Consider the following 12333-nt stretch of genomic DNA (forward strand, 5'->3'; position numbering starts at 1 on the left):
CAAACAACTGGGTAGCTGGATCAATTGAAACCAGTTTATAACTATAAACAACTGGGTAGCTGGATCAATTGAAGCCAGTTTATAACCATAAACAACTGGGTAGCTGGATCAACTGAAACCAGTTTATAACCATAAACAACTGGGTAGCTGGATCAACTGAAACCAGTTTATAACCATAAACAACTGGGTAGCTGGATCAGTTGAAACCAGTTTATAACCATAAACAACTGTGTAGCTGGATCAATTGAAACCAGTTTATAACCACAAACAACTGGGTAGCTGGATCAATTGAAACCTGTTTAGAGCCATAAATAACTGGGTAGCTGGATCAATTGAAACCAGTTTATAATCATAAACAACTGGGTAGCTGGATCAATTGAAGCCAGTTTATAACCATAAACAACTGGGTAGCTGAATCAATTGAAACCAGTTTATAGCCATAAATAACTGAGTGGCTGGATCAATTGAAACAAGTTAATAGCCATAAATAACTGCGTGGCTGGATACATTGAAACCAGTTTATAGCCATAAATAACTGAGTAGCTGGATCAATTAAAACCAGTTTATAACCATAAACAACTGGGTAGCTGAATCAATTGAAACCAGTTTATAACCATAAACGACTGGGTAGCTGGATCAATTGAAACCAGTTTATAACCATACACAACTGGGTAGCTGGATCAATTGAAACCTGTTTAGAGCCATAAATAACTGGGTAGCTGGATCAATTGCAACCAGTTTATAGCCATAAACAACTGGGTGGCTGGATCAATTGAAACCTGTTTATAGCCAAAAACAACTGGGTATCTGGATCAATTGAAACCAGTTTATAGCCATTAAAACAACTGAGTAGCTGGATCAATCGAAGCCAGTTTATAGCCATAAATAGCTGAGTAGCTGGATCAATTGAAACCAGTTTATAACCATAGACAACTGTGTAGCTGGATCAATTGAAACCAGTTTATAACTATAAACAACTGGGTAGCTGGATCAATTGATACCAGTTTATAGCCATAAACAACTGAGTAGATGGATCAATTGAAACCAGTTTATAACCATACACAACTGGGTAGCTGGATCAATTGAAACCAGTTTATAGCCATAAACAACTGAGCGGCTGGGTCAATTGAAACCAGTTTATAGTCATGCACAACTGTGTGGCTGGGTCAATTGAAACCAGTTTATAGCCATACACAACTGCGTGGCTGTATCAATTGAAACCAGTGTATAGCCATACACAACTGAGTGGCTGGGTCAATTGAAACCAGTTAATAGCCATACACAACTGTGTGGCTGTATCAATTGAAACCAGTTTATAGCCATACACAACTGCGTGGCTGTATCAATTAAAAACCAGTTTATATCCACAAACAACTGCGTGGCTGGATCAATTGAAACCAGTTAATAGCCATAAATAACTGCGTCGCTGGATCAATTGAAACCAGTTTATAGCCATACACAACTGAGTGTTGTATCAATTGAAACCAGTTTATAGCCATAAATAACTGAGTAGCTGGATCAATTGAAACCAGTTTATAGCCATAAATAACTGCGTGGCTGGATCAATTGAAACCAGTTAATAGCCATAAATAACTGCGTCGCTGGATAAATTGAAACCAGTTTATAGCCATACACAACTGAGTATTGGATCAATTGAAACCAGTTTATAGCCATACACAACCGAGTGTTGGATCAATTGAAACCAGTTTATAGCCATACACAACTGAGTGTTGTATCAATTGAAACCAGTTTATAGCCATACCCAACTGAGTGTTGGATCAATTGAAACCAGTTAATAGCCATACACAACTGCGTGGCTGTATCAATTACAAACAAGTTTATATCCACAAACAACTGCGTGGCTGGATCAATTGAAACCAGTTTATAGCCATTAACAACTGCGTGGCTGGATCAATTGAAACCAGTTTATAGCCATACACAACTGCGTGGCTGTATCAATTAAAAACCAGTTTATATCCAAAAACAACTGCGTGGCTGGATCAATTGAAACCAGTTTATAGCCATAAGTAACTGAGTGTTGGATCAATTGAAACCAGTTTATAGCCATAAATAACTGCGTGGCTGGATCAATTGAAACCAGTTTATAGCCATAAATAACTGCGTGGCTGGATACATTGAAACCAGTTAATAGCCATAAATAACTGCGTGGCTGGATACATTGAAACCAGTTTATAGCCATAAATAACTGCGTGGCTGGATCAATTGAAACCAGTTAATAGCCATAAATAACTGCGTGGCTGGATCAATTGAAACCAGTTTATAGCCATACACAACTGAGTGGCTGGGTCAATTGAAACCAGTTTATAGCCAAAAACAACTGAGTGGCTGGGGCAATTGAAACAAGTTTATAGCTATAAACAACTGAGTGGCTGGATCAATTGAAACCAGTTTATAGCCATAAACAACTGCGTGGCTGGATCAATTGAAACCAGTTTATAGCCATACACAACTGAGTGGCTGGGGCAATTGAAACCAGTTTATAGCCAAAAACAACTGAGTGGCTGGGTCAATTGAAACAAGTTTATAGCTATAAACAACTGAGTGGCTGGAACAATTGAAACCAGTTTATAGCTATACACAACTGAGTGGCTGGATCAATTGAATCAAAGACAGACAATCTTCGATCAAATCATTGTGAAAATTAACTGATGTTGATGAGATTTTTTTAGCTTGATTTAAAATTTAAAAGTGTTTAGCGTGATATATCTTTAAACTGTTTTCGAGAGTATTTCAAAACAATGTACATCTTAGGAGTGTAATTTTTGTAGCGAGCTATACTTTTACCCTTTGTCTATATAGTATTTTGTAGTGGGATGTACATTTACCCTTTGTTTATATAGTATTTTGTAGTGAGCTATACGTTTACCCTTTGTTTATATAGTATTTTGTAGTGGGATGTACTTTTTAACTGGTTCATGGAGTACTTGTTGCGGGATGGATGTTTAAACATTTGGTTAATTGAACGTTGTTTTAGCATGACATATCTTGTAACTATGGATTACCGAGTATTTTAGCGAAACATATATTATGACTTAAGTTTATTTAGAGTTTTGTAGCGGGATAAGTCTTCGAACTGGTTAAAGGACTATTTTATGGAGGGATATAACTTACCTGTGGTTAACGTAATAGAATGAATATATCGTTGCGTTGTGGCTTTAATTTGGTGATTGATCTTGACATTAACATCACCCTTTTGAAAATTGACTTAAAATGTTAAGAGTAGGTAAAACAATAGGGTATGTAGGGTTACTAGAATCACAAAATGTTTTTGCATGGCCTAAACAATAAGTTTCTGTACGTATGTAACATAAAAAACTGGACATACTTGGAACATTTTACTTTACCTCTATGACCACCAGGTATCTAAAGTTTGACTTAATAAAATCACATGCAAGCATACAGGTACGTGTTTATTCAGTAAAGGCTCAAAACATTAAGTGTTAATTCTTAAACTCTAGAATTTAGAGAACTATGAACTATTAACCGTAGGCCATTAAGTTATTTAAATGTTTCGTTGGGGGATGACTATTAAATTGTGCTTTATAGAGTATTTTGCAGCGAGATTGCCATTATAGATGTTTATAGATTAACATGTAGCGAGGTGTATATTAGCTGTAGTTTACAGTGTATTTCAGTGGAATGATTTAAAATTATAATTATAAAAAAGTATTGTACATTGATATTATTGTCATTTTATGTGATTATCATGCTCGACTGTGAAAGGAGATAAGATTGATTGTTTGTCTTTACAGGTGTGGGTAGATGCAGGAACTCAAATCTTCTTCAGCTACTCCATCAGTCTGGGAACTCTAACAGCCCTGGGAAGTTACAACAGATTCAAACATAACTCGTTTAGGTAATTTTATACAAAACAAAAACCAAGACATTTACACTCTATGCTTTTGTTATATGTCTAGGTATTAATATCTATATTTAGCTTTATTGATTCATTAGTGTGGTCTTGATTTGTATTTATTCATCGGTTATAATTTTTAAGTTTATGTTGTTGGGTTTCGCTTGTCAGATGAAATTATAACCATTTTTTTTACAGGGATAGCATGGGTTTCGCAGCTGTCAACAGTTTCACCAGCATTCTGGCTGGGCTTGTGATATTTTCCGTCTTAGGTTTTATGGCTAAACAACAAGGTACCACCGTGGACAAGGTTGCCGAATCAGGTTAGCAGAACATTTATATTGTAAGAGAGGTAACTCTTCATCAATGAAAAATGACAGTTGATATATACATGTGTTGAAATGACCAGACTATTTGCCTTCTCAATCTTACGAAACAAGCAGTGCATTACAACATATATATTAATAAGGTCCTTGTTTATTCCTATTTATTTGATAACCCAAGTGAAAAAGGAATTTCGCGACCGTTACCTTGTATGATGACAGGGCTCAGTAGACGAATAAGAGTCCAAAGTTTCCAAAACATAGCTTATACAACCGTACGTACCGAATAGTCTTGATAAGAACCTCACAGATTTTTTCAACGGTGAGAAATACTCTGTCATTTTGCGCTCCTAAAAAAACATTGTTGTTCGACACTCGCCGTCCCTAAGAGCTTTTTCCCTATGTCAGTGGTGAAGACCAACTCCGAAGTACCGGCATAACTCCCCTTGGCCACGTACCGAACTACTCTTGTCATTTTCGGCTCCTAAAAATATATTTTCCCAAACACATTTTGTTTTCTTCGCAGTTTTCCCTCGTAAAAAACGTCAAAATCACTTGCTACTGATGCAATGATAATCAAATTTAATTAGAATCACACCGGTCAAATTCTCACATTAGCATTATTATTCTTTAATCATTATTAACCCTTTCACCACTGTAGACCATAATGGACTAATCCTGATAAATGCATGGTAGAGTCCATTAAAGTTACCTAGAGTTGAAAGGAGTAATGTTTGCAAGCAACGTCCTCAGATTTTACTTTATGTATTTCAGGACCCGGATTGGCATTCATCGCCTACCCTGAGGCAGTCAGACAGATGCCAGTTGCGCCCCTTTGGGCTGTTCTGTTCTTTGCAATGGTGTTATTACTTGGTCTTGATAGTCAGGTAGGTAAACTCTCAATGACCATATTAACCTAAACCATAAAGTTATTTCAACTTGTTTCCGGATCCCATTCCTCTGTACTTTGTATGTTATGTGATGAAATGCAACTTAGTTTGGAATGAAGTAAAGTTTATATTAACCTAAATAAAACTTACCTTGGTTATAAGAGGTATATATGTGTATGTCAGATAAGCCCAATACATTTTAATTGGACAATAATAATGTTTTATGAAATTGATTTAAATAGTTTCAGTTTCAATGTATCCTTTGGAAATAAGCCATGACCGCTTAAAGGGGTTATCCAATGTTTTAAAGGCAAAACATTTCTTTTAAGCAGTAATTCATTCATATAATCATATCTTATAGCTTAACTTGACCGATTTGATTTTGAATTATTTCATTCAATGTATGCATTTCTACAATATGTGATATTTTTTTATAACTAAGTATCTTTAACTAATGTAATATGTACATCCTTAACCAATATTAATAACATCCTATGTTCAGTTTTGTTGATTTCTAAGGAATGTAATTTTCTCATGTGATATAATAATGTCAGAAATTATGCTGTGTCTATATGCCTTTTACCTGAAAACTTCAGGATCTTTTGGTATTTAGTGTTTGTTCCAAACTCCATGTTTGTTTTACAGTTTGTGGGTGTGGAAGGGTTTGTCACTGCCGTCGTTGACGGTTACCCACAGTACCTTAGACGAGGCCGGAGGAGAGAAATATTTATTGCCATTGTCTGTGTGATATGTTTCTTTATCGGCTTGTCGATGGTGACAGAGGTAAGGTTGTGTTGTATATTGTCTGCATGATCTCAAACATTATCTCAGGGTTGTAGCGCTTATGTTAGAAAAATAATTAGTCACGATGCATACATCGTGTAGTATAGGGGGATGGGAATGGTATTTTAGGTTTTTTTCAATAGGAAAATACTAGGGAAGGAAATTACATGTTCAGGTATATGTACGCTTATGGGGAGAGTGATACGCTATAACTAGTGGCGTATTGGAAGACTGGTACACAATTTAGCTAACTACTAATCTGCCGTGTGCGGAAATGCTAGCCGACTGTTAGGCAAACATAGATTTAATGATAAAGATACATGAATTGTTTATGTTGTGTTTAACTAAAGGATGACTCCGTCCCACAGGGCGGAATGTATGTATTTCAGTTATTCGACTACTACTCTGCCAGCCGAATTGTTCTCGTTGTTGCCTTCTTCGAGTGCATCGTGGTAGCTTACATCTACGGTATGTTGTACCCCTAGGAGATTCATCTGGTTAAAACAAACAATGGGTGTGGCATGTCTACACAGCATGCACATCTTATGACTAATATTCAAAAAAGATAACGCGTGTTACCAAAACAACCAAATAACAAAATTTACTTCAATGTTTGAAGACCTGGCGTGAATTAATAAGAATACGTATGATTTTGGCTTAACATCTTAACATAAGTCATGTTGCTGTTGAGGGCACCAAAGCAATAACCACATGGATCTCCCGTAACAATGGCGGCACCATCTATTTTTGGCCCCAAAACAATTCCCCATTTCGCCTGCCGTCGTGCCTGTTAGGTTCCCGTTTGTTTACCCATTTCGCCCTTAGACCAGTTTACGGTTAGGATTTACACGGAAACTGTATAATCAAAAAGCAGGTAGCTAAGTTTCCATTGCACCCAACTTCTGCAGAATTTGATGTACTAATGAAGAGTAATCATGGTTTACATGTACTTCACTAACTACTCCAAGTGTTTTTTTATCTTGCATAACCACAAATTGTTTCTCTTTTCATTGTGTGGATTAAAGAAATTTTCTACTTTTTTCTTCTTAATCAATTTAATATTGTAAGATTTATACAATAAATAGGCTCTCGCTTTGTTACACTCAGCCTCTAAGTAAATGCGATTCTTGTCATTTAAATAAATTCACTATAATCATAAATGCACTGTAACACTTTCACCTTAAATGATCATCGACTAATTTCACCACCAGTACGAGGTTTAAAGGCTGAAGTGAAACTCAAGGACAGGTTGATCCTCAGAGACTTTGCGCTGGAGAAATATATTACTGCAAAATTATTAACATTTTTTCTGTAATACAACATGTGACCTTTTGTACTTTCCATTTTTGGTTTTCAGAGAGGGTGTTGCTTACCTATACTCACAGTTATATGATAGCCGATGTAATCACTCAGTTATAAATATCATTATGTTTGTTTTCTTTCTTTTAATAATATATAACTAATGCACATCTTTACAACGTAACTTTTCTATCAATTAAATTCTGGTTTTAATTAAAGGGTCAGAGTTTAACTCATTGCAAATTAAAAGTTTCAAAAGCACAGGTACATATGAGCGGTACCTCTATTAGTAGTTACCGCTATCAAATCTACCAGCGACTCTGTGATTGGATAACCTAATTATCATGATTCTTTAGGGGATCCCTAATAACAAAAACCTGTTTCTTACTGATGTTCCGAAGGAGTGACCAGGCCGTCCCACGCAAACTACCAATGTTTTTAATCTTGACTCAATACTTTCCCAATGCAACCCTTTGACTTATTCACCCCTGAAGACACATTTGAACTCCTCCAATTCAAAGGATGGAATAGTTTATTATGAGATTTGAGGGGTGAAAGAGTTGATATGATTCAGTAATGATTATAATTCATTTACAAATGTACCTTCGTGAATTATTTTGCAAACATAATTTTGTAGTTCACGGTATCATTCAATTATTACTCGTTATAATTTATCAAATTCTCTGTATTGTAACATATTTGTATTGACTAACCACACTTGTAAAATGTGTATTTTACTGGACGTATTTTTTTTTTTTTTGACAATTGTTAAATCGTTTCACGGCGATCCATTTAAATCTTCTTAGTGCAGCTTAAGATAAAAGCAATCGTGAGGAAGTTTGTACAAAAGTGCTGATTTTTTTACCCAGATAATTTTTGATTGTGACTTTGTGTAATTTTGTGTCGTTAAACATTGTGTTGACTGCTACAGTAAGTGACGGCAGTATCGGAATATGGCATAAATTATACTTCATGTCATCGCTATATAATTATAGAAGTTTCATTATCATTAAAACGATATCTCGCGTTGATGCAATTGATCTATAGATAGACTGTTCCTTATTCGTTAGAGTTAAGACAACGTGTAGAAGTGGTCTGTTTAATAGTTGATGTAGGGGAACAGGTTTTGCTTGATCAATAACTAAAATGTTGTTATTTCGTTTAGACCAAATCTGTCCACACGGGGTAAGTATATAGCACCATTCCGTAGGCCTTGATAGAATATTTAGTATCACACAGATCGCATAGGAAATCATAATACTCGCGCGGAAATGATGGTAATTACAGGCGATAAGAGGAGGAGAGGGTGTGTCGCATTCTGTAATAGTTGTACTTACATGTGTTTTTATTGTATTTGGCAGGTATTGATCGATTCTATGACAACATAGAAATGATGTTCGGGTTCCAATTACCCTTCTGGACCAAAATTTTCTGGATGTTCATTACACCAGCCTTCACTATGGTATGTAGACTGATTCAGGGTAACGTGGTATATACCATAATATAACATAGTGTGTTTACCGGTACGTGGTAACATGGTATATACCATCATATAGCGTGGTGAGTAAACCATACTATACCATGGTGTGTATACCGATACAGGGTAACGTGGTATATACCATCATATAACGTGGTGAGTAAACCATACTATACCATGGTGTGTATACCGATACAGGGTAACGGGGTATATATCATAATATAACATAGTGTGTTTACCGATACATGGTAACATGGTATATACCATCATATAACGTGGTGAGTAAACCCTACTATAACACGATGGTGTGTATACCGATACAGGGTAACGTGGTATATACCATCATATAACATATAGTGTTTACCGGTACGTGGTAACATGGTATATACCAGCATATAACGTGGTAAGTAAACCATACTATACCATGGTGTGTGTATACCGATACAGGGTAACGGGGTATATATCATAATATAACATAGTGTGTTTACCGATACATGGTAACATGGTATATATCATAATATAACATGGAGTGTTTACCGATACAGGGCAACGTGGTATATACCATAATATACCATGGTATGTTTACCGATACAGGGTAACCTGGTATATATCATGTTATAACAAGTTGTGTATAACGAAACAGGGTAACAGGTTTAGGTTTATTCTGTTACATTGTTCGTAAAGTGAAAATGTAGACAACTTGACTGATTCGAGTTAATGGAGCTACTGGCAAACATTAACCAGGAAAGCTTTTATCATTTAATACATAATTAGACACAGTGTACACTCGAGCATATAATGTTATGCAGAAGTCGGGACAACATGACACTTACAGTATTTTTCTCAACATCTGTTCTTATTCTGGTCGTTTCCTTTAATAAGAATACCAACTAAATGTAAGGTGACATAATATGTCGGCAGATATCATTTGAGAAAACAGACCATTTGAACGGTTAAAATGCAATGCCCGTTATCAAACAATTCCGTCTATTACAGACTATCTTCATCATGGGAGCCATCAGTTACTCCGAGTTGGAATACAAGAGGAAGCATATAACATACACCTACCCATCATGGGCAATCGGTATCGGATGGACGCTTGCTATGATCTCTGTCATCTGGATTCCAATCATAATAATCAAGCGTATTTATGAAGCAAAGGGCACGATACATGAGGTAAGAATGAAGATTATGATTGTCATATTTTAACTCATACCATGTTTTCTTGTGCCTTATCCGTTTCAACATTTCTACTGCTTTAATATCACTACATGGACCGAAAACTGCTGTATTTGATTTATAAAGGGAATTCCAATAAAGAAAACATGAAATTTATACTTTTAATATATTTAAGAAAAGGAAACAAAACTGTGTGAAATAAATATGACCTTCGGCATTTTCTTGGAAATTTGATTAAATTAAACTTAATTCGTATTCTACTAAACAAGCTGATGTATTTCAAATTGTTATGGAACTGCTTCTGTTTCAGCGATTCATTGCATGTACTACTCCACAACTGAAAGAGGAACAGATACGGAAAGGAGAAGACCTCAGTAAAATCAAGCTAATTACCGACCACTATAGCATTAAAGAAACCACGTCAACACAGGACAATCTTCTGCCAAAATATTCCTCTAGCAGTGCAAGTGTAGAGTTTAATAAATCGCCGAACAACCTATAGAAATGACACAGCGGTCCCTTACTGCTATCTCGGGTCATTGTTATTGGGATTGTAAAGCTCGAACTAGTTCTCTGTCGACATTAAGTCTAGCTTTGAAATATATTAGCTCGAGTCATGTGTCCATGGTGTGTGGCTGAAAATAGCTTATAAAGAATAGAACAGAAGCGAACATCGCATTCACCATTAGCACCAGAAGCTGATGTAACCATGATGGTAAAATGGACATTCCTTGCTAGAATTTGAAATGCAGCCAGATCAAAAACAGTTAAAGCAGTTCTAAAACAACTCTTTCATTGAAATTTCTCAATGAGTGTTAAAGAAAACACAGGCGACGTAGGAGTTTACCAAACTGAAAGCCGAAACAAATGTGAATGTTGGAGTATCTTTTCATAGGGTTGTAGTTTAATGTAAAAAAACCTTAATGGTTAGTATTTGGTGATTTTTGTATAAATAATGACCGTAAATTCACATTCAAAGATAATAATTGTTGCAAGAAAGTTATTTTTGTATATCTGTAAGTCTCAATAATGTATATGTATGTATTTCTTGACCATGATTTAATCAGATCGAAGAATTCCTTTAAACGTCGTCTGAAATGCACCTTTTGTTATTCGTTAATAAACACCTACAGTAATGGTAGTCGGGCACCAACACAACTGTCATTTCATCTGGTGAGCTAGCACCATCACTCTGAATGGTTTAATCTACCATCGAGAAGTTGCACATAACGTTGTGCAGTAACAAAGCTAGAGTTGATGATGTCCCATAACACTGTGTAATGATTATAGAGTGTATGTTATGACAAAATAAGGATATATAAATAACGTCAAATATGATTTTATTCCAGGTCTCTGAGAACAAATACTAAGTTATTTTTTATCTTTTAAAATAAGCATAGAGGAAACTAAATAAAAAGTAGTCTGAGGATTTCCCTGAGATTCCTGTTCTAAATATTCTGATGCGCTCATTATTGTAAGATGTGTTTCTATGTGTAACCATTACACAAGCGACGTCTTCAATGATAAACCACGAAACAGTATTGTAAACACATAAATTGACAATCAAAACTGTATTAAGGTTGTATATGTTTATTGATAAATTTTAACAACACTTGCTAAAATGTTCCGTTTCAGTTCGCTTTGGTGATAACAAAATTACGATAAGAGCCTGAACATTATTTACAACGAAGAAAAACGATATTAAACAACTTTTGATATAAAAATCAAACTTTGTTTTTCAATGTATGAAAAGTAGTTTCTAATGAAATCTGTTATTTTATAATTTAACTGCATATTGTCGAAAATTCACCAGACATTTTACGATTTGGTATGATCGCCGTAATATGTTTAAGGAATCTGAAGTTTTGTTATAACAACTTTAGGTATCGTTGACTTTCAGTGTTGGATGTCAATTACATTATTTTCCTTTATTAAATGAAAACTTTAGTGCATATCAATATAGTGTGTGGTTGTTGATCTTCTGTGTATCATATACACAATATGCAATACAGCTTTCATACGATCATTTGTATATAACACGTGACCTTCTGATCGGTGAGAAGTAAGGTATTGCTTGTAGAGTCACTTTTTGATTTCAAATAATTTTATGTAACGTGTTAAACAGTGACTCCATACTAAAACATAGACAAACATTTAAGATAAAAAGATATACAATAATATACAACGTACAGCTCGAACGACGAAGAACTTGTGTATATACATACATGAACAAAGTAAAATATATAAATGTTCCAACAAACAAAGTAGAACACATAAATATACAAAAATAAACAAAGTAGAATATTTAATTTTACAAACATAAACAAAGTAGAACATATACTTTTACAAACAAACAAAGAATATATAATTATTAAATATAAACAAAGTAGAATATATGATTTTACAAACAAACAAAGTAGAATATATGATTTTACAAACAAACAAAGTAGAATATATGATTTTACAAACAAACAAAGTAGAATATATGATTTTACAAACAAACAAAGT

At 34.9% G+C, this 12333-nt stretch overlaps 1 protein-coding gene across 2 annotated transcripts in view; it reads left to right on the forward strand.

Moving 5' to 3' along the window:
* LOC110447117 (sodium- and chloride-dependent taurine transporter-like) overlaps positions 1 to 11783 on the forward strand; it is a 46895-nt gene extending 35112 nt beyond the window's left edge. For both annotated transcript variants that reach the window (XM_021492576.1, XM_021492577.1), the window contains 8 exons: positions 3774 to 3877; positions 4073 to 4197; positions 4972 to 5084; positions 5733 to 5870; positions 6239 to 6338; positions 8531 to 8631; positions 9643 to 9822; positions 10136 to 11783. In XM_021492576.1, coding sequence (XP_021348251.1) covers positions 3774 to 3877; positions 4073 to 4197; positions 4972 to 5084; positions 5733 to 5870; positions 6239 to 6338; positions 8531 to 8631; positions 9643 to 9822; positions 10136 to 10327 — 1053 coding nt within the window. In that variant the 3' untranslated portion in view covers positions 10328 to 11783. The remainder of the gene's footprint in view (positions 1 to 3773; positions 3878 to 4072; positions 4198 to 4971; positions 5085 to 5732; positions 5871 to 6238; positions 6339 to 8530; positions 8632 to 9642; positions 9823 to 10135) is intronic.
* The last annotated feature ends 550 nt before the right edge of the window (positions 11784 to 12333 follow it).

The sequence above is a fragment of the Mizuhopecten yessoensis genome, unplaced genomic scaffold, assembly GCF_002113885.1.
Source record: "Mizuhopecten yessoensis strain PY_sf001 unplaced genomic scaffold, ASM211388v2 scaffold3229, whole genome shotgun sequence".
Classification (NCBI taxonomy): Eukaryota; Metazoa; Mollusca; class Bivalvia; order Pectinida; family Pectinidae; genus Mizuhopecten; species Mizuhopecten yessoensis.